Below are 23083 nucleotides of genomic sequence, written 5' to 3'. Positions count from 1 at the left end.
GGCTTCCCTTCCTGCCCCACCTAAGTCACGGCGGGAACCCAAGTGCTGGTGCCGAGGAAGGTCATGTTGGTCTAAAAAAAGGAATGTCGTCCTCCTCGTGACGCTTTGTTATATTCTGACAGTACGTAAAATGAGGCGGGCCTGCTGGGCCGGAACGTACCTGAGTGATGGGTGCAAAGTCCCCTGACAAGGTGCCTTGCAGAACAAAGTTTCTGGTTGTGCCTATCAAGATCACATCCCCCTTCCCCTCGGCCACCGTCCGGATTGGGCCAAACTGTTCTGGAATCTGCGTTGAAGAGAAAAGATTGACGATGTCATGAAATGTTAGCTCCGCCATTCAAAATGTCTGTTTGTGTATCATGACAGCTCCCCCCACCCCCCATACACGTAACATGGAGAGAAAGGTTCACGGCCAGGATTTGTTGAGTGGATGATCAGAACCCCCAATCTGACTTTTAAACTCCAAACACGCATGTACCTTAAAAGAATCAGTAAGAGTAAGGTTGTTAAAAGAAAAACAATAAAGAATGAAGCATTTTTTTTCCGGATAAGACTAAAAAATAAATAATACTGGTTAGTTCACTCTTTTCTTGCTGTGGCATTGGGACAGCAGTAGCAGGTAAAAATTTGGAAAACAAAGACTAAAATAACATGCCATAAAATTTATTTGTAATTTAAAATGGTAAATTCTTGGGGCGCCTGGGTGGCTCAGTCGGTTAAAGGTCCGACTTCAGCTCAGGTCATGATCTCGCGGTCCGTGAGTTCGAGCCCCGTGTCGGGCTCTGTGCTGATGGCTCAGAGCCTGGAGCCTGCTTCGGATTCTGTGTCTCCCTTGCTCTCTGCCCCTCCCCCACTGGTACTCTGTCTCTCTCAAAATAATAAACATTAAAAAATAAATTTAAAAAAACGTTAAAAATAAAATGGCTAATTTTATGTGGTATGAATTTTATGTCATTTGAAAAAAATGTTTTATGTCATTAAAAAAAAATTAACTGGGTGGTTCAGTCAGTTAAGTGTCTGACTTTGGCTCAGGTCACGATCGCACAGTCTGTGGGTTCAAGACCCACATCAGGCTCTGTGCTGACAGCTGGGAGCCTGGAGCCTGCTTTAGATTCTGTGTCTCCCTCGCTCTCTCTGCCCCTCCCCCACTCACAATCTGTCTCTCTCTGTCTCAAAAATAAACATTAAAAAAATTAAAAAAAGAAATTGGAAAAGTTCTAGAATGTGTCCATTCTACTCTGGGGATAAAGACCATCAACTTTCAGAATGATGCCGACCTTAATGTCTGTCTGCTCATAATTTCCCGGAGCTCACTGAGACAGAAAATTTCGTGAGGGGGTGGAAGGCATATTAAATTTCTTGTCTGGGGCTCCTACTGGTGTGTAGGGCTGCTGGCCACGTAATGAGGAGGTAAACTAGATACTAAAAGGAGTTAGAGCTTTAAAGAACGTGTCGGCCCTCAGCCACATACAAAGTAAATACTCAGTAAATACTAGTGATAATGTCTCCAAAGTAACACCTAGAAATTAAAGTGGAAAGCGAAGAAACATCTTAATGAAAAATCGTAACATGGATAATATTCCCTTGGAAAAGTGAGGCCGTCCAATTATAAAGACATTCTAAATGTCAAACACGTTATAACCTAAATTTTTATAAACCTAATTCCATTTTAGTTGTTACACTTAAACTGCCTCCATGACTTTAATATAATGTTACCCCATTTGGGGCCCCCGGGTGGCTCAGTCGGTTAAGCGACTGACTTCAGCTCAGGTCATGACCTCGCGGTTCCAGAGTTCGAGCCCCGCATCGGGGCACAGAGCCTGGAATCTGCTTCAGATTCTGTGTCTCCCTCTATCTCTCTGCCCCTCCCCTGCTCATGCTCTGTCTCTCTCTCTCAAAAATAAACATTAAAAAAAGTTTATAATGTTACACCATTTAATAAAATTTTATCTAAACCATTTTCAAAACTATAAGCTAAAGATTTCAAACGAACAAGGAAACTGGTTAATATAGCAGTTTTAGGTTCAAAGTGAATTTTGATACTGCTGCTTGCTGTCTTACCTCAGTTTTACGAAGTTTCTGATAGTTTCCGTTCCAAGAAATGAGCTTTCGGTCTTTCCCTCCTCCCGACACCAGTGTGCCGTCCCTTAACATACAAAGTGCAAAAATGCCACCCTCGTGGGCCCCTTGAACTGCATAGCTTATCCGATTTGTACCTAAACACACCAAGAAAACCATCCTCAGTACGTTATCAAAACACTTGCCTCTCTCCCTCGCATCTCATTTTTGTTTTAAAACGTGATCCTGTTGGTTAGGACACCTCTGCAGTGCGAATCTCCAGGGGACGCAATTTCTAGAAGCACACCAAGCACCAGAAAAGCATGCCCTGGGTTACTTTACAGTTCAGGAGAACATGCCAGAAGGAAGAACAGGATGGAGAGAGCATGGCGGGATTCCACATGGCGGAAAACAGGGACTTGAGTTTAACGTGCTCTGTGTCACTTGACGAGTGACTCAGTGACCCCTCAGTTTCCCCTTTGTGTAACGGGGCTCCCGCTCACCCCTCAGGATCGTGCTAAGGCTGAAATGGAGCGATGTGTGAAGACTTGCCCCCACAATAGTAGGGATACTAGAGAAGTTGCCACATTAGTCTGAAATCACATCCATGGGTCTCTTTCCACCTTCACCCCAACCCAAACTCTGAGTCCTTTAAGGGCAGGGATGGTGTGTTTTTCCTTTCCGTGTTTAGCACACTGCCCTGCACGTGATTGGTTCTCAATAGCTGTCTCCCAGAGGCCATACGGACCAGAAATTTATTTATTTTACAGCTCAATAAATAGTCATTGATAGCTTATTCATTATACTCTGTTAAGAGATCTCCTAATCTCCTAATAAAGCTATTCCATCAACCTATTCTGGGCTTAAAGACCTTTTTGTAATGATAGAAAGTGACTATTCTTGTTTTCATCTGTTCTAGTCTTAAGGTTTCAAGTTACGCATGTATGTATGTACCTAAAAAACTTGGGATTTTACTGTAATCCTATCGATTATATTAATAGTTCTTAGAGAAGTCACGTTTGACTTCTTATAACATCCCCCTAGAAGTTTGTGCTCTGGGAACAATCACGTGTTACCTTTTCCCCACACCAAGATGTTGCCACTTGAATCTCCAGTAATGGTGTCGCCATTTTCAGAAAAAGTCACGCAGAGGACAAACTTTGGCTTTTCTTGCTTCTGCAAAATGTTGTAAATATATGTACACATTTAGTCAAGACATCCCCTTCTTTGTATGAATAACACCCAGAATCACACTACTCCTAAGCCGCATAGTGTTAGCTTCTGCTACTCCACCATATGCCTTTCGTTTTTATCCCCCGTTACATAACTTAGGCCGTGACGTTACCTGCTCTAAAATAGAGACATTTCTGGTAATTATAAAGCTGCAGACAGTTGGAGCAGAGGAGGGGGCTGGAAGGGCTGGGGGGCGGGCCGGGCTGTCATGACTAGAGCTTTAGGAACAGGGCCCTGGCACCAGAATAACGCGGTCCCAACTCCGTGTAGGGAAAGGCCCCATAGGGAAGGAGGCGCTGTCCCTGGTACTGACAAGGCCTGAGCGTCTTCTTGGTGGTTCTTTGCAACCACCCTGTGGCGGGAGGGGGTTGCCCTGCCCCCAGGGCATCCTTCCCTGAGCTGCTCCCTGTGTTGGTCCATCTTTCCTTCTTGGCACGACCAACGTTACCAACAGAGACACAGGGAGCTCCCCAATTCTGTTAGGAATCCGCGGGAATAGTCGTTATTGCTACCTCCCCCAGAGACACTTGCACATTTGCCAATTAAAACAAATTCTAAGCTCCCTTAGAAGCGAGCTGATCACACGCACCACTCAGGGAAGAATAAAACAAGTGTGACTTGACGTTACCTCGAACAGTCCTTGCTTCTTAATAAGGGAGTTTCCTTCTAAGGTCCAAAAGTAGAGATGTGATTTTCCACAAGTAACTATTATATTCGTGTCCGTGGGGTGGAAATCCGCAGCAAATACAGCTTCGTTAGAACACTTTGAGCAAAACAGGAGAATCAAATGTCTCAAATCTCTTAGGACACTCAAGAAAATAAATAACATGGGAACCACAAATAAATAACTCATTCAGGTTAAGCATTATGCCTTTTGATTTTTCTCCCCCTTGAACGCATCTTCCGTGAACACTCAGTGTATGTTTGCTGCATGCCTTAACTTCTCCTTGTCTGTCTCCCCCACTGGACAGTAGCCCTGAGGACGGGGACCGCAGGTCCTCTGTCTGTGCAGGGCCCCCCACAGGACCTCACACAGAGCTGGCACACAGCACACTTTTGCTGAAGGGCTGGGTTAGGGGTGGGTGGAGACTCAAAAACCACAAGAATCTGCTCTCATCGTCCTGTCTCAGATTCCCAGCTGTGGCTGAACAACAGAATTGCCCGATGCGTGTTAAAATGCAGATGTCAGGCCTCATCCCCATCTAGTGACTGGAATCTCTGGGAGGGGCCCAGGAATCTGGATTACATACAGCTCTATCACTCTCGGCTGACTGTGGCTGCCCTGTTTGCCCTGGGATTCCTTCCTGGTTTAATTCCTAGCATTCTGCTGGTGGTCTCGTGACCAAGCTGGGGTTCTAGGGTTGGATATCTGGCTTTCTTGGTGCCACTTTATCAACTCCGACCCTGTCACCTTGATTTCCAGAACCTGTATCTTTGTTGGCTGACCCTGACTGTTTCTTCTGCTTGAAGTTCAGTTATATGCCCTTAAACCTGGGTAATAACTTGCCTCTGTTTACTTCCAACCCAGCAACATAGCCAGAACTGAAACCCTTGACCAGAATATGAGAAGGCGTGCCTCTAGCATGAAAACAGGTGTTAGGAAAGGTGCCGGATTAGAATACAGACCCCCACATCCCAGACACTCAAGAGAGAAAGGTACGGTGATCTGATGGTAATCCTAATGTTAGGGAAGGAAGGTGATCTAAGGTTAATGGATGACAGGATGAAAAATCCAAAGTCAGCTCTGCAAAAACTGGGATTCGTTCATGATTTGAATGGGAGGGAAACATAAGAAAGCTTCAAAAAAGGGACCATAAAGGGAAGCCCCAGCACACCCCACAGGAAGAGTCGCACCGGGAGGGCCTGGGATCTGGCTCGCCTTTCCTGAGGCTACTCAGCTTTGGACAAGCCCCGTGCCGGCTGTGCTGCCCTGTCCCTCAGCCCTCAGCTGCTTCTGACCTGTCCCCTCCCCGGCTGGGCAGTGGGCACGTCTCACTTATCACATGTGCAGTGCCCCCTTCAACAATAAGAAAGGGCACGTTTGCTGAATGAAACGAAGCAGCAGAGAACAGCAAACGATGGAGTGGATTAAAAGGGTAGGGGCTGTCAAATGAGGAAGAAGACAACCTCACAGATATCATGACGAGAGGAAGAAACCCCACCAGGGTTCGGGAACGGCACCCTGGGAGGGGAGGTGGCCGGGGGGTCAGGGAATCTCAGGTCACGCGTCACGCCTGGGGACCGCGTCGGGAATGGGGAGCCCACTGGCCCACTCGGAAGCAGGAGAGGGACCCGGGAGGCGGCTGGAAGGAGAAGGCTCCAAAATGGGAAATTATAACACAGCCCAACATGAGACTTGGAGAGAGACCTTTGCGTCGGCCAGCCGCTCTCCTTTCTGCCAGTCCCACACGGACAGGACGTGCTCGTTGGAGTCATCCACGGCACAGAGATTGCTTCCTCCATTCTGGAAGAGAAAAGGCATTCACAGGAAGACTACATTTGAGAATAAAATAGGTTAAAAGTCATTAAAGATCAACATTAATTTTATTTTTAATAAGGAGTCCATTTTGGCCAAAGAATACGTATGCACCACTTTGGGGACCTGCTTCCCTGGTCCCCAGGGGAGGGCAGGTGGATGTGGGGTGATGGAGGGACAGGAGCGGCAGAGAGGGGTCGGGGGTGGCCCTGCCTCATCAGTTCTATTAAGACCAGCCTGTGAAGGGGCTGCAGGACCCCCTCCTGGAGAAGCCAGTGCCCACGGCACACGCAGCACACGTGTGTGACAAACATAGGCTGGGAGGCTGTGCGGAAGCAAAGCCTCCGGGGCTGAGGCTTGTGGTGCTCTGATGTGAGCACGTGCACGTGTGTGTGAATGTTAAGTTTCTGAAACGGCGGCTTATAGGGTGGATCTGTCGCATGGGCACATCCTGAGGGGCCTGGGAGACCATGAGTCCCCTCCAACTCCTGCGTAGGGACAGGCAACCCGTGTGGGAATGACGGTGGCACACTGGGGCCGCCTACCAAGGGGCAGGTGAAATTCAAGGCCAGAGCCGGCAAAAGTGCCTCAAGGAACATGCAGCCGGTGTTGCAGGGCCTCTGCCCATCACGTGTGCGACCCGAGGGGGTGTGTGTGACCTCTGAATGAGGGGACCTGGGACGCGGGACAGTTCCATCATGCAAATCTGTGCACGCACCCAGGCGGCTACGGAGCGTGTTAACCTCCTCCCTCTTCAACCTTGAGCTGATTCTCTCCTCCCTGGGGATGAGGACACCAGTACCCACAGGGCCCATACTTACAGATTTTGAGAACGCGATACAGGTAACGGCTCGGTCAAAAAACCCAACTCCAATGACATGCAGTGTGTTCAGCGTCACAGAATCCCAGATGCGCACATGTGGGGGCAATTGCTGTTTGGAAGGAAATACAGAGTCGCCCATTGTGATGGTCATAGATTTATCTTTACCTCGAAACTGCAGGATTACTTCAATTCTGTCCAAACAAAAAGTCTTTTTCTGCATTTGAAGGCTCTGCCTTTTAACATAAATGAAACATTCCCAAATAGCTTCAGGAGATCAGGGCCCCTGTGGCCAACGTGACTTTAGGGGAGGTCCACCAGGTTTTAAGTTTGGAATAGCCAAGTCTTCATAACTGTACCACAGGAGCTGATATTCTGACTGGTACGTCTAGATGCATCTGAGTTTTAAAAATGAAAAATGACGAGGAACCTGGAACCTCGTATTCCTTTAAGTCTGTATTATCACTAAGGTATAAATTAGTCTAAATTCAGCAAGACGGTCACCACCCAACAGTGTTGACAGTTTAACATTCTCGGGCCTCACGGGAGCAAAACAGGCAATCGAACACGATCGCGCACGGATGACATTTAGAATTGTCACGATTAGTTGCAAACGCTCTCGATTGTGCTCCAACGTGAATGATACTAATTTTTCTCCTTAGAGCCCTGAACAGATTAATTGGGAGAAGGACTGGCATTATACCTAGTTAGTGGACAGAGTGGGCTGAGGCAGTAGGCCAGGCTCTAGCCTTGACTTGGTCTGAGGAGCTGGGCGTCTGCAGACAGTTCACCTGGACTGTTGGCATTGCCCGGCACGTGCACTGAAGGGCGGGCTCAGATGACTATCACGTTTTCCCCGGCTCTAAAGTTCGGATTCGATGTCAAGGCCAGAGACTGAAATACACTATGAATCCACTAGAGGGAAGAGCAAACGCTTTGCTACTCATGTAGAAGACTTTAAAAAGCCGTTTAACATTTTAAAAAAGGACGAAGGCCCTGGGCCATTTATGTGCATTTATGTAATAGTAAACTGATTTCCACTGTTCCCGTGACTTCTTTTTAAGTGCAGAATTTTCATGGGAAATAGCATAAAGTTAATATTTAAAATACGACGTTATTAAAGTATTTTCTGAAAAGTTACGACGTCATTAGAATATGTTCTGAAAATTGGTAGCCAGCATCCATGCTTTCTGGAAGAAAACACGCTGGTAAAAATGGAAATACTCCGTGTCATTAGGTTCCTTTCATACACTGTGCAAGTAGAGATCAAAAAAGCTACAGGGGGTGTTGGTTAAGACATGGCAGCGACCACAGACTGCGGCCTAGAAGGAACTGGAAGCCAGTTTCGCACTGTGCTCTATTTGTTAGAGCCCACTAGTTCCCTTCTGATTCCTTAAAATTCCAGGCGAAGTCTTGCTGAGGTGCTTATAAAACTTGTGCCCAAACTGTCTGGCAGCCTTTGAGGGTCATGTGCAGACTCGCGCTCCGGGGTGACGTCAGGAATTCGGGGCACTTAGGCGGAGGGTGCCTGAAGTCTGCTGAAGAGGCAAAATGCCCCATATCCAAATGCTATTCATTATGACTTTTACTTATTAAATGTGTACTTACTACGTTCGTGTTCGTCACGTGTGTAAAGAAATGTCTTAAGAATCGCTGAATTCTTAGGCAAGACCAAGGCTGTTTAAAAACTGGCTGAAATTAAGGTGAGTTCGAGGGGGTTTTAAGGTCACTGTAAGAAAATCTGCGATAAAAAAATTCTAATGAAGGGTTAAGAAGCATTCAGCTACTTTATACCTAGGCAGGCTTAATCATCAGCGCAAGGTTTCCAGATTATACGGAGTTAACGGTTCGTTATAAAAATATGAAAGATAATGCAACTCACTTTTCCATCCTTAGATGTACCAGCAACTTGTCCCGTTGCTATCGTGATCCTGTCAGGGTGAATTGCTAGGCTAAAAAGAGGGTATTGATAAAACATCCACGCTTTAAAAGTACGCTTTACTTTTCTCTTGGCCACATAGAGTCTAGTCAAAACTTTAAACGTAAGAACTATATGGTACCTGACCTCTTACAGAGTCACCAGAGAGTCTCTGCGCACCCCAATGACCTTGGGCAGTTAGCGCCTATTTCATCCAGCCCTTCTGTCTCGAGAATTTCCAAACGCAAGGAAAAAGCAGCCTTTGCTTGGAAAATACCAACTCTACAACAACCTTGATTAAGGATGTTAAACAGCAAAAATACCTTTAAAAAAGTTTTTTTTTAACGTTTATTTTTTTTGAGAGAGAAAGAGAGAGAGAGAGAGAGAGAAAGAGCGTGATCAGGGGAAGGGGCAGAAGAGAGGGAGACACAGATCGGAAGCAGATTCCAGGCGCTGAGCTGTCAGCACAGAGCCTGATGCGGGGCTCTAACCCATGAGCTGCGAGATCACGACCTGAGCTGAAGTCGGACGCTCAACTGACCGAGCCACCCAGGCGCCCCCAAAATATCATCTTTTACCAACAGGAGTTTTACTATTGATCAGGGATCTAGGACAAATAGAAATAGGTAAGCCCATCTGCTTTATTACCCATCCTTCCAAAAGCTGTAAGTGGATTATGAATGAATTAAAATGAATGAATTACAGCAAGGCCAGAAATAAACATGGGTATTTTTACTTTTATTAAATAAAATGCCTGGGTGGCTCAGTCGGTTGAGCGTCCGACTCCGGCTCAGGTCATGATCTCACCATTTGTGAGTTCGAGCCCCGCATCGGGCTCTGTGCTGACAGCTCGGAGCCTGGAGCCTGTTTCGGATTCTGGGTCTCCCTCTCTCTCTGCCCCTCCCCCGCTTGTGCTCTGTTTTTTTCTCTCTCTCTCCCCAAAAATAAACATTAAAAAAAAATTTTTTTTATATAAAGTCCCACATTAGAATCTACTAGTGTTAAGTAGTAGATTTTTTTATATAAAGTCCCAGATTAGAATCTATTTGTGTTAAGAAGGACTCCAAACAGGGGTCTATGAGAACTATTTGTTCGGGTGACACGGTTGGTTACGCGGATGTGTTATAAGGACAAAAAAACTAGTCTGTAGTGTCTTAGAGAGATGGGTAGCTAGCAGACCACCGGGTACAGACAACGTGGAACATAAAGAGCTTTTCCAAAAGATCTTATTTCCTCAGAGCTCTTCTCCTCTCTTTAGTTACATCCCAGCCCCGACGTCTTTCCGCTGACGCTATTTCTACAGGGGTGAGGACTCACCACTTCACATCGTCGTTGTGGCCGGCGTAGTGCCTCTGGAGCTGTTCCTCGACGTTGTACAGCACCACCACGGAGGCGATGAAGTACACCGTCTCCCCCGTTGGAAGCAAGTACAGGTTGTTACGACAGTCGCGACCCCGGTACCCATAGCTTTGTGTACGTCAAGATAAACCTGATTTCCTTTAAGATCCGACAAGACATCAGCTTTATTCAACAGGAATGGGCAATAAAATTCCCTAAGACTAATACCATCAATTTCTCTCATTTAAGTAACTTTAAACTGTGGGGCGCCTGGGTGGTTCAGTCGGTGAAGCGGCCGACTTCGGCTCAGGTCATGATCTCACGGTCTGTGAGTTCGAACCCCGCGTCGGGCTCTGTGCTGACAGCTCGGAGCCTGGAGCCTGCTTCGGACTCTGTGTCTCCCTCTCTCCCTGCCCCTCTCCCACTGCCTCTGAAAAATGAATAAGCCTTAAAAAAAAAAGATAAATAAATTTTAAGATACTGGTAATTGATTTGTATATACCTTATTGAGTGAATTTTATTTTTATTGTAATCTAGGAGCTAAATCTTTTACTTAAAAAGTTTTTTTATGTTATGAAAGTACTTGTAAAAGGTGCAAAGGACACTCCGACATACCTACGTAAAAGGTGAAAAATGTAGCTCCTCCTTGCCCCAACATCCCCAGCTTCTTGGGGATAATTACCTCAGTTAGGATTTTGGAATGTATACTTCCAAACCTTGAAAACTATTTTGAGAGCAAAACTTCACTTGAATTTGAATGTGAAAAAATAATCTAACAAAAGTACCATTTATTTATTTGAAATAAATTCCACTGTTTCACATCTTTTAAAATATGAACAGAGAGTAGGCCGAAAAAAATGTGCTTCGAATAATGTTTTCCAGCCGTGATTTACCCTAAAATTTAAACCATTATGGACTTAAAGAAGAATCACTTTAATTATATGTGCCAAAACAGATGTCCTAGTGAATGCTTAGGACATCTGAATCTGAAAATATAAAGAAGATATTTTGGGAGAGAAACTTAGGTACAGATGAGAATTCTAGAAAATTCCCAAAGAATATGATACCATCCTTTCAAATAGTAATTCTTCCAACTGATTACAACAGCATCAGTTTGAACCAACTTGTTAGGGGCGCCTGGGTGGCTGACTCGGTTGAGTGTCTGTCTGACTCTTGATTTCAGCTCAGGTCACGATCTCACGGTTTGTGAGTTCTAGTCCCACTTGGGGTTCCCTCTCTCCCTCTCTCTCTGCCCCTACCCCTCTCGTGTTCTCTCTCTCTCAAAGTAGTAAACCTAAAAAAATATTTTAAAAAAATAAAAAAAAAAAATAAACCAACTTCTCAGAATTTATATTTGGGGCTTGGCATTAAACAGGTACTCAATAGAAATTTGTTTGAGGGCGAAGAGAGGATTTTTGTTCTTTGTCTTAAAATCTGCATGGACCGGAAGGTGGCCTCTGCAGAATTCCTTTAGAGTAAAATAAAATAAAATAAAATAAAATAAAATGAAATAAAATAAAATAAAATAAAATAAAATAAAATAAAATAAAATAGTAAAACTAAAGTAAAAGTTACAAAAAAAAAACCAATGCTTCATTCACCCCTTTTCATAGGCTCGATTTCTTTGTCTTTCAGGTTTTTCTCTCTGGAAGCTCGTTCACTTTTCTAAATCTCATAGTATGAAGGCTCCAGCAGCTTGATCTCAAGAACGTCAGTCATAGGGCTGACTCATTTCTGAGATTTACATTTGGGTGGGGGAGGCTGTTTCTTTTTCTTAAAGTAGCGTTCTATCTATGCCACATGTGGATTTTCTTTACGCCTGTATCTACTCCCTTCCTTCAGGACTGGGGTATTATTCCCAGTCTGATGTTACTCCTTTAATTACTGTTGACCTTGCTGTTAGGTTCCCAGGGCTGGCCAGGCCCCCACCTGGTTTCAGGGGGGAATGCCTGTCCTTCCTTCCAGTGTATCACTCTTCGGGTTCAAAAACCTCCTGCCAGCACGGTTTAGTTCAATTTCTGACATTCTCATTTTCATAAGTTTGTAAGTTCAGTATCTTCTTGAGTTTCCATGCTGTTTCCGTGTGCCCCTGCAGAGCTCACTAAGCAGGGGCCAACTAGTGTTACAAATAACCGGCTTTCAATCTCATTAGAATCCTAAACTCTACGCATTTGTGATTATTTTCATTCAGCTTGCTTTTCTCTTAGTGTTTAACTACCTTTATTTTCATAAAGTTTATTTATTTATTTTGAGAGGGAGAGAGAAAGCATGAGTGAGAAGGGGGCGGGAGGGAGGGGGGGGGGAGAGAGAGAGAGAGAGAGAGAGAGAGAGAGAGAGAGAGAGAATCAATCCCAAACAGACTCATCGCTGTCAGCATGGAACTCACAAGCTGTCAGATCGTGACCTGAGCTGAAATCAAGAGTCAAGACGCTCAACTGACTGAGCCACCCAGGCAACCAGCCCAGTTTTAAACTACCTTTATTCTGTTGGAAAGATTAAAATTCAAGCCAGAAAGAAAGTGATGCGTTTTCTCACGGCTCTTTAAAAACGAACAGACAAACAAACAAACAAAACCCCAACCATCCAGCCAATCCTATGAACCTTAATATTTTCTTGTCGGGAAATAAATGCGTATGTATTTGAGCAAGAACCACCATCTTTCATTCAGGAATGATGGGTCAGTGTCCCCCTAGCCAGCAGCACTCACGGAGCCTATTTGCAAGGACACCACCGTACGGGGTTCTCACATATGGCCCATTTTGTTAACTCAAAAAAAAAAAAAAAAATTTCAGTGTGGATAGACTATTTGGCCTAATCGGTGAATAAAGGATACACCCATTCCAGTTTCAGTCTCTTGGTGGGAAGCTCTACCTTTGCTTCCAAATTATAAGAGTCCACTTGATCTCTGGGCAGGTACATGGTAACAGGGCGTCCGCGAAGAAACATTTTTACGTATCCTTCTTCTACAACAAGAACAAAGACATCAGTTAAGACGCCTCTGGGCCCGGTGGATCTGAAAACAAATGTCTATTTTCTTTCTCCTCTTAATGTCCCAGGAAAGGGTCTAGCTACTCTTCACGTGATTTCTAATTAACGTGCTGGGGGTGGGGTTGGGGGGGGAAATAACGGAAATCTGAAGTCGCACCATTGAAAACCAAAGTTTTCACCCTGTTTACGTTGGACGTGCTGCTTCCTCAAGTACGTGAAATACGTGAGAAATTGTAATAGAGAGGGAAGAGCTAGATTCCATTGGTTTTCCACGAGAGACTCAGTGCTTACACTTGTCTTCGCCATCGGCGGGGGAGGGAAATGCCACCTCGCAAAATTACAACCAATGCAAAAAATCCACTTAGAGTTGTCAGTGATTTCCATGTATATACAATTCCAGTAGTGAAATTCATAAGGCATCTTTCGACACTTAGATCATTTTGTTATATCGCAATGTAAAAATATACCTTTATGTATCTTATCTGCTGGACACATTTTTCGAGTATAAAGAACACAAAATCAGCAAGAGTGCATGCTGGGGTACACACAAGAAGGAAAATGCTCAAAGATAAGCTTGAAAGAAAACGGAAGGACTAAAGACCCATTAGGGGGAGATGCTGAGAAACAGAAGCTTCTAGAACAAGCATCTTTATAATAAAATAACTTCTGACGTCTCAAGAAGTCATTACGGGGGCAAAAGTAAAACCCAGTAATACATCAACCTGGGACACGTGCAGTTTTAAAAAAGAAACAAGGTGGGGGTTTCTGCTCGCTTTCAGGATATAGTAAGACCAAGGAAAATGTCCTGTGAGTTCCTGACGAATTCGGTTAGAACTCACTGCCGATCCCAGGATCAGGCTTCCACGGCATTTAAACTGGGTCGCTCCAGCCATAGCGGCACATTAACTCGAGAGAAGAAACATCGGCGGAGGGGACATCGGTGAGGAAAAGTCACGAAATAACTATGGTGCCGTGAGCACCACATTTACAAGTTACTTTTGTAAATCTTGCTCCTAAGGACCCTCAAATGCCGCATGCGAGCCCCCCCCCCCCCCCCGCACACTAAGAGGCCGTCCCAGTTTTATGTTAGTGCACACGTGCATGTCAGGCCTCACATGCGTGTGATGCATTCTTCACGCCACGTATTAAGTCTGACTTTTAAGTAAGGGGCAATACACGCTCAGCCTGCAGACGGCGTGCCAGGCGCTCTGTTCCGTGGGCGCTCCATGAGGATGCCGCCACAGGGTCCGTCCTCCCCAGATCCGCCGGGACCAGCCGAGCAGAGGTCCTGGTACCCGAGGCTGTCTTGTCACTGCCCCACCCCGGGCATTTTATATTCTGCAGCCAAACCCGTCGAGGCCCCAAGTGGATTCCACCAAGTCCTTCCTCCACGCAATGTCCTTTGCCCGCCCTCTTACCTGCTGGATCCAAACGTCTAGCATCCTGCCTGCTCTCCCCTAAGTGGCCGCACCGGCCTTGAGCGCCCCACCTGGACCCTCCTGTCTGGCCGGAAGTGTCTCCACCGCCCTACACATCTACCCAGCTCCAGGCCCCTGCTCCTCCCCTCGCCCCAAAGCTCTTCTCTTCTTTAGTCCCTCCCCCTAATCTGGGCTCATCGGACGGTGTGGCCGCCACACCGGCAGGACCTAGGAGCGCCCGGCAGAGGACAGAAGGGAGAAGAAAGCAGATGCCAGCAAAGCACAGAGCTGAGGACAAGCGGTTCCCTCAACTGTCTTTGTACGCGAGGAGGCACAGAACGTGGATGGGTAACAAAGAGGCTATGACGCCATCTCCGCAGCACGGCAGAGCCCTCTGTGGCTGTAATAATCAGTGCGTGTGAAACACTGAGCGCACCGTAGCCGCGTGCTGGTTAAATCCTCGGGACCGAGGCTTACTTATCGCACGATGCTAAACCACTGAACGAGGCCCCCCCAAAAGCCCTGAATTTTGCCTTGGCATTGCTTTGCCCTGGCAATTTGGGCGTTCTATGTCTAAGATCGAAACACAGCCAGGGAAGGCAATGGAAGTTTCCAGGCAGGTTAGGACCACAGCACGCAGCCGCCCACCGGAAGGTGCGGAGCGAGAGGCCAGCCACAGCGGCACAGGACGCCAGGCCAAACAGCGGGACATCCAGGGCCGCCCAATAGCTGTCTTAGGGTTTCTACGAATCCTTCAGAGTTCCTGCAAAACCAGCTGGTAACCAAGCCAGATCGAATGTACAGCTACTTATCAAAACCCATCCAAGTAAAGGCGCAGGACTGCTGTTTAACTTCAGGTGCAGTGGCTTGTGTGATGGACACGTTTTCGTACGAGGAGAGTATCTGCTTGGCCGTACGGAAAAGGGTTCGGCAGCCGGGGTAGCAGCTTTGTTGAGAGAGCTGTGAGATTTCAGAAATGCCGCCTACCTTTGCAGTGTATCACCCGGCGTTTCCCTTGTGATTTCGGAGACAGGGACAGAAGCGCTAGATGAAGAGATAGCGAGAACTGCAGGAGGGACCTGGGGCAGCTAGCTCTTGGGGGGGGGTGGCCCCCCGCCCCTGCAGAGGAGCCTGTGGGGGGCTCAGGACCTGGCTCCACAGGCATAGGGCGATCACAGTTTTCAGCGCGTGATTTCATGCTTCCCGTACAGGAAACGAATACTAAATAAAGCACGTGCCGCTACCTACGGGGGGGCTGACTTTTACATCAGTTCCAGTTCCGAATCGAAGGGGGGAAAACCCAAAGTTAAAATGAGACGGGTTTGTTTCACGGGTGACATACCCGTCAACGATTTTGCATTTTCGATGTGCTTTTGAAGAAGGTTAATATCCTAACAATAGCATCTACCTTATTATAAGATGGGTTAACAAAAAGAAAAAAGAAAAGGTATATGGAAAGGTACATCATGTTGCAGTTTAGGAGACTGAAGGCAGAAAGAGAGAGTAAAAAAAAAAAAAAAAAAAGCTCCTTTTGGACAAAGTGATCACTTAACGCATCAGAGAGCTTTCCTATCAGAGGTGTCGCCTCGGGAGCCCCAGGGGAGAGGGAGGAACAAGAAAGGCCACACACGGTCTTCAACCTAGAAGTTCGGCTTTCACACGTGTGGTGGCGTCTCACTCTTCCTCCTTGTTGACACATCTTGCATCGGTCTTCAAGGGGGTAAGGGAAAGGGTCTAGTCTTTGCGACCAAGTTACGGGCTGTGCCTGGGATCTGAGCCCCGACCCGTGGGCACGGGCTTCCTGGGCCTCAGCCTGTCAGCCCCGCCACGCAGACTCCGCATGTGACAAGTGGCCCCTGGAACCGCTCCGCGTGCGTCCCCCAAGTCCTGAGGGGACCGAGGGGCACGCGCAAAAAAGTTGAACGGGACTTACCTGCGCTGAAGACAGGCTCCTTGGGTTTGCTGCGGAGACAAAACGGAAACAGGGTTTAGAGGGAGGCTGGTGTGGCCGGTGCTTAACCTCATTCGTGAAAGACCCCCCAGCTCACCGGTGGCAGCACAGGCCGGTCACACTGACGCTGTGCCGGTGATTCTCGCTAACGAGAGAAACAAAACCACGCAACTGCAGAGAGGGACAAATGTACGTGAGAACGTCTACAACCAGGTGCAAGAGATTGTGACCCCCGCTTTGCCACCACAACTGAGCTGTTTATGAGAGCAGGTAAGTGTCTGCGGCAGGAAAACGTGCTTGGTCGGGATGCGAACGGCCACGTCTACACACACAAAGGTTTGCTCTTCTCACGGATGATTGAAAGCACTTATTTAAAACCAGAAAGTTCCTGACGTAGGACTTGCTGACACACCCAGCTCCTGGCAGGGTAGCTACTGTGAGAAGGAAAAGAGGGAAAACATAAGGAATATCGGGGCCGTGGCCATCTCATCAGTGTTGTGGGGACCCCACCGTGGATTTCTGCCGGGCTGGGACCACCCCACGACTGCACCCGGGAAACCAAATCCCCAGAGCATTCAAGGTCACGCTGCCGACGGACTAGGGACAGCCCCAGGGGCAGGCTTCCCCGGGATGAGCTGGCATGAGCAGCAGAGCATGCGACCACTTCCCAGGACAAGCACCTGCCGGAAGAGGTCACCACCTGCCTGCCAGACAAGGGAAGGGACCCTCAGGCAGGGCAGGAAGTGTCTCCCGTTCAAACCCAGGTCTGCGAGACTCCGGTGTCTACACCATCTGCCCCGTATACCCTGCTTCCTGGATTTGCCTCCTGCTTTAAGACATGGAACAAGACCGACCACGTAAACGAAACCCACCCCCGAGAGAGCCACAGAGGCACACAGGTTGGTGTGTGTGCGTAGTTTCCAAAAAGTACCTGAGCAGATATAGTCCCGATGTTACATTTCTCCTCCAGTTTTTTCTTGAAATACATTCAGAAACACCACCAGTAAGAATCAGCCTTAACCCCAGCATATAATAAATAATATTACCAATACGTTGGACTTCCAGATAATTTGATGCCGTACCAGGGGGTAAACTCCTGACCGATGCTTTGGAAGTGCTTGGCAATCTGTTCAAGTGTGCTTTACGTAGCTGGGGCTGTTGCGGGCTTAGTTTTCGGGACTCTCGCCTTTGGTCATTGAAAACTACTCTGAGAGGGGTGCCTGGGGGGCTCAGTCGGTTAAGCATCTGACTCTTGATCTCAGCTCAGGTCACAATCTCACGGTTCGTGAGTTCAAGCCGTATGTCGGGCTCTGCACGGACAGCGTGGAGCCTGCCTGGGATTCTCTCTCTCCCTCTCTGCCCCTCCCATGCATATTCTCTCTCTCTCTCTCTCTCTCTCTCTCAATAAACTTAAAAGAAAAAATTTTTAAATAAAAGATATTAAAAAAAACCTACTCTGAAAGCATGACACAAAACTCAAAGTGCCACACTGGCCTCGAGGCCCTAGTGCCGTCTCTCCTGACAACTTTATTTCTTTGTCTGCATCTCCCTCTGCTGTCCCCTGGTCCGTGAGTCTAGCTGCCCCATTGCTGGTGTCCCTCCCACGTGCCCGGAGCTCCTGTGACAGGTGACTGGCCTGGCTTCCCCTCCTCCTGGACGCCGTCCCACGGTCCCCGTGCTGTCTGTGCTCCAAGCCTCTTCCCAGGGAGGCCTCTGAGGCTCTGCAACGTCCTGGGGTCCTCCCGACACACCCTGTGCCCCAGCCAGTGGCAGGTTCTCTGCACGGCTCCCAGCAGCCCTCTCATGCTGTTCCTCCCTCACCCAGCGGCGGGTAAACGCAGTCAGGGCGGGGGTCTCTGCTCTGCTTGCTGCTGTGACGTTAAGGCCGGGGGCAGGGGGTGGGTGGTGTAGGGTTCCCCGGGCTCTCCCAGTGGGTCCTCAGACTTGACCAGGGGCTGTGTCTCCGGGGCTCTGTCAGCTCTCCCGTCCCTCCTTCAGGGGTGACCGTTCTTGCAGGCACCTGGTCCACAGGGTAGATGATTCCTCTTGGTTCCCCTGCTCTGCCCTCGTACGACAGCAGCTGATGTGCCTGTGTTTCAGAGGGGATGTCTTCCTTCCTGCACTCCGGACCTGCTCCTGATCTGTCATGAGCTCACTGAAGGTCTGCAGAAAGGTGTGCATGCGTGCGTACGTGTGTGTGTGTGCACGCACATGTGTGTGTGTGTGAAGCGCCCCCTGTGCATGGGGCTTGCAAAAATTCCAAACGACCACGACAGTCCACACCCGGCTGAATTATTCGGTGAGCCTTGGGCTGCTTTCTTCTGACGTGATCCCCGACGGCCCCTCTCCTCTGCAGCTCGGCCCAGGATAAAAGCAGCCGTGGACCTGTCTCTCCTAAGACAGGCTCGTCGCCGTGTGGATTTTAGTTCATCACATTACTTTGTGACCTCAGCTCCACGGTGGGTTTAAAATAGCCATGCTTCTGTCGATCACCGGCTTGTTCTCGCTGTCAGAGCGGGAGTGACAGTCCTGTGATCATCTAAGCGAAAACACAGGTCTTAACTCCGACTTTCACATATGATGAGAGTCACAGGCAGGGTGAGGACACGGGAGGAAGGGCCGAAGCAGAAGACGGCAGCACAAGCCTACCGGCTACAGGAACATAATGACGGGGAAGCCAGGTAGGGAATCAGAAGACACGAGAGCCATCTTTCCATCATGACTTTAATCACAGAAGTGGAAAGACACAAAAGCCCCAAACGCAGGAACAAGCAATCCAGAACCTTCCCTGGAGATTGAGAAGAACAATTATGAACTATGTTCCTCTTAGAAAGAGCGATCCGTAGGGCAGTTCGAATTCCAGACACAGGGAGGCCCGTAGACTCCTGAGGCCAGGCTTGTGACATTACAGGAAGAATCAAAGATCTATCTATTAGGGGCGCCTGGGTGGCTCCGTCGGTTAAGCGTCCGCCTTCAGCTCAGGTCGTGATCTCACGGTTCGTGGGTTCAAGCCCTGCGTCGGGCTCTGTGCTGACAGCTCGGAGCCTGGAGCCTCCTTCGGATTCTGTGTCTCCCCCTCTCTCTGCCCCTCCCCTGCTCATGCTCTGTCTCTCTCTGTCTCAAAAATAAAAACTTAAAACAAAAAAGATCTATCTATTAAAACACTAGAAAAGGCAGTGTGGGTGTGAACAGCTGAGGGTCATGGAGAAAGGCACTGTTCTCACCTTGTGCTCTGAACTGCGCATCACGTTTTGGGCATATTGTATTTAGAAAGGATGCTATTGCTGTGTTCCATTCTTTGAGAAAGCTACATTTTTTTCCCCACTTTTATAGAAGGCTACATTTTTCTTATATTCTTTTTTAAATGTTTACTTATTTTTTAGAGAGAGAGAGAGAGAGGCAGAGGGAAAGGGAGAGAGAGAATCTCAAGCAGGTTCTGCACTGTCAGCACGGAGCCCGATGTGGGGCTTGAACTCATAAACCACGAGATCATGACCTGAGCCAAAATCAAGAGTCGGACACTCGGCCGACTGAGCCACCCAGGTGCCCCAGAAAGCTACATTTTTAAAGCAAAAAAATACTGTCTTTACTCTTGAATCCATTATTCCTGCCTCTGCACCACCACCTTTCTTAAACAGCAGCACAGTGCCAGGGAAACGGGAGCTCCACTCGTGGGTGCAAGCCTTTTAAGCACAAACCTCTGGAGCAGTAGTAACAGAGGGGCAAACCCGTAGAGGGTGTTACGACAGCCGTGATGCAGGATTAAAGGTGCTGCGGCCTCCGCTCAAAATCTCTCAACCGGAGCCGCACGCTGAACACCTGCCCTTTCCAGAACTCACTGCCAGGAGATTGAAAGGGGACCCTGGGAACCCGACACTGCTGAAAACGGGCCCGGGCTGCAAGTTCACTTGGTACGGGAGGAGACCGCCGCCCCAGGGCCGCGTAGTTGGTCTCTGATCACCTGTTCCTTAGCGTGAGCTAAGTGGAAAAACGTGAGTGGGTGACGTTAACGCTCCCTGCACAGCCAGGGTGTGGTTCCGTGGGGGGAGGCGTGAGGCTTCACGCATCCCTGTCCCCGTGGGGAGCTGACACAGATGCCCCCCCCTCCTGCCCCCGGAAGCCCACGAGAGACATCAGCCCAGAGGAGAGGAAGGGTTTCCCCTCTGGTGAGCAGACCCTCATCTCTTGGCTAACCTGCCCTTGGCAGTGGCCAATACCTCCCGAGTGAACAGTGTAACGGTCGGGTATGGTTTTTACTGCTCTGTTTTGGCAGGATGACTTGCGGAAAGACTCTGGCTGTGTGTTTCCTTGAGCTGGTTGGCTCGGGAGACCATCTCAAGGGTTCTCATAAGGAAGCGGTACCTGGGGACTCACGGAGGATGCGAGGCAGCCGGGAGCCTGTGCCAGACCGGCGGCTGGATCTGGGGGCAGCAAGAGAAAATCAAACAGTTGAGCTGAGGAAAAGCCCCCACCCTGAGCCGTGAGCTCACAACCATGCAGCGGCTACGACCACCTGAGTCTACATCGCATGTTATTAACTCCCCGATAACGTTCACCGGGGACTCTGGGCGCAGGGTGGTCTCCTAGTGGCTGTTATTCTTTTCATCTGCTAACACTCACCTTGCCACACGGCAGGCTGGGTGTGTATGAGGAGGGGAGTCGGGCAGGGGTTCAGACTCCGATTTAGCGGCACTCCCTGCGCTGTGCCCGCCTCTGTAGTGGGATCTGCACTCGGCACTTCCGCACCTCCCCACCTGTTACCTAATTTACCCCACGTGCCTGAAAGGGGGCTCAGGAGCCCAGGTCCTGCACGCTGCGGATCTGACACACGGGGGATGCGTGTAACAGGGACCCCTGGGTGACCAGGATTAGAGCACAGCCAACAGGGGTCAATGCCGTTCGAGCAGAGATACTTGCCTTCGAAAATGATTTACGAGGCTCGATCAGAAAGGACACCATTCCAAAGTGAAACATGTTCTCTCCCTGACATTTGTTCACCTATAAAAACCGTAGCTCTTGACATACGTACCAGGACTCCTTTTGAAACGATCTCACTTGATGAAATAATATTCCCGCTGGCAACCAAAATACTTTACTATGTAAGTAATGGTTCTCTACATAAATGCCCTTAAGCAGCTTTCTACTAGAAATGGGGTCATGGAGGAAACATCTCAAAGAGTTTGGAAGTCACTGGAGACCCTACTTGGGGACAAAGACTGCTTCATAGACATTTCCAGCCAACACCTCCAGCTCAGTGTGGCAGAACCTGCCCAGATTTTGAAGTCAGCTGGGTCTGCGTTCGGATTGGGTAAGTCGCTCTACCTCCGCGTCTTAGTTTCTTTCACCTACAAAACGGGACTAAAACCACTGTAAGGTCCAGGGTGTTGGTAAGGTCAAACTGCGCGTGTAACAGAGTGCCCAATACGCGGTTTTCACTTCTGTCACTCTCCTCTTGCTCCCACCATTGCTGACGAGAACCTACATGTAACCTCCAGGCCCCCTGCCTACCAGCCTCAAAACTAAAATATAAAGAATATGAACACTTATTATTTTAACATGCGTTAAAAGATAAATGACCCCATGGCTCGGGGAGTGAACAACCCTTTCAGTAAAGCGAAGATGCTTAACTTAAGACACCTAATTTCCAGGGCAAAATGTTTCAGAATCTGAAGGGTGGTGTTAAAATCATCTACCAATAGGTGGTGCTGTTTACATAGTTCTTAAATGACTATGTTTTTTGTTTTGTTTTGTTTTAAATTAAATATATATTCTTTCATTCACTCCAGAAACATTTACTGAGCAGTTACTGTGTGCCAGGCCCTGTGCAAAGAGTTAGGGATACAAAGAATAATAAACAATAGCTTCTGCCTTCCCGAAGCTTGAGGGAGGGCAAGGGGTATGTATGGGCATGGGGCGAGTGGGGAGGGAGTTACAGGTATAGATAAAGATAACCAGCAGGTGCAAAGCAATCTGAAAGGCAACGGACTCAGACCCAAGGGCCAGGCCAAGCTTCCCAGAGAAAGGGGTGTCCTGAGTTGGGTCCTGAAGGATCAGCTAGAGTTCCTCCAAATATATCCAACCATCCACTGCCACCAAATCTCCAGACACATACACATGTCACTCAGGAGAAGGAAAAACCCTCCACTTAATAAGTGCTAGAAGGCGTAATTGATTAAGCTCTGCATTTGCTTGTGTGGGGTGTTCTTTCTTTCCTTTTTTTTTTTCTTTTCGTATCTGTGTTTTATTTTATAATACAATAAAGCTTTTTCTCCATATACTATCTTCTTACTGAGATTTGCATTTCTTTAATTAACAGTGGGTCTGATTATCTTTTCTTTAGTCAGTTGGCTATTTGTACTTCCTTCTCAGCAAACTGCCTGTTCAAATCCTCTGCCCGTTTTTCTAGTGAGCTGATTGTGTTTTTTCTGTTTGTGTTGAGTCCTTTGGAAACTAAGGAAACTGGCCCTTTTCAGTTGAATGTGTCGTTGACGTTTGTGGAGGGAATGGGTCTGTGTGTGTGCCGGGCCTTTCCACGTCCCACTTTGCCTTACACTGTGTTCTGTGCACCGTACGTGCTCAATAACTTAGGCAGTGCTGTGCGAGGGAAGGGGTAAGGTGATACAAAATTGTTCAGGATTTCTGATTCCTTCCTCCCTTTTCAGGTCAGGGTGAGGGTGGGAACGGGAGTTGGGGAATTCCAGAACGTCCCAAAGAAGAGGGGCACTGCCAGCACGAGCAGGCACACCGACATTAGCTCCAACACTTGGGGTAGAAGGTAATCATCACGGCCACCGTGGATGGAGTGCCAACAGCAGGCAAGCTCCGTGCTAAGCGTTCTTGCAAACATCTGGGCATTTGTTCTAGATATCGGGCTGGACTGACT

General features: G+C 48.1%; 1 protein-coding gene across 4 annotated transcripts in view; it reads right to left on the bottom strand.

Annotated features, from left to right (window-relative positions):
• EML1 (EMAP like 1) overlaps positions 1-23083 on the bottom strand; it is a 185158-nt gene that overhangs the window by 21916 nt on the left and 140159 nt on the right. For 3 of the 4 annotated variants that reach the window (XM_027066600.2, XM_053224927.1, XM_053224925.1), the window contains exons 5-15: positions 16183-16211; positions 15237-15293; positions 12677-12806; positions 9823-9972; positions 8470-8539; positions 6589-6699; positions 5660-5755; positions 3920-4054; positions 3135-3234; positions 2062-2216; positions 161-286 (exon numbers count right to left, since the gene is read on the bottom strand). In XM_027066600.2, the coding sequence (XP_026922401.2) occupies positions 161-286; positions 2062-2216; positions 3135-3234; positions 3920-4054; positions 5660-5755; positions 6589-6699; positions 8470-8539; positions 9823-9972; positions 12677-12806; positions 15237-15293; positions 16183-16211 (1159 nt within the window). The remainder of the gene's footprint in view (positions 1-160; positions 287-2061; positions 2217-3134; positions 3235-3919; positions 4055-5659; positions 5756-6588; positions 6700-8469; positions 8540-9822; positions 9973-12676; positions 12807-15236; positions 15294-16182; positions 16212-23083) is intronic. The other variant, XM_053224926.1, reaches the window with a different exon arrangement.

This window comes from Acinonyx jubatus, chromosome B3, assembly GCF_027475565.1.
Source record: "Acinonyx jubatus isolate Ajub_Pintada_27869175 chromosome B3, VMU_Ajub_asm_v1.0, whole genome shotgun sequence".
NCBI classification, from domain to species: Eukaryota; Metazoa; Chordata; class Mammalia; order Carnivora; family Felidae; genus Acinonyx; species Acinonyx jubatus.
Note: the sequence above shows the minus strand (reverse complement) of the source record. Positions and strands in the feature narration are given on the sequence as shown.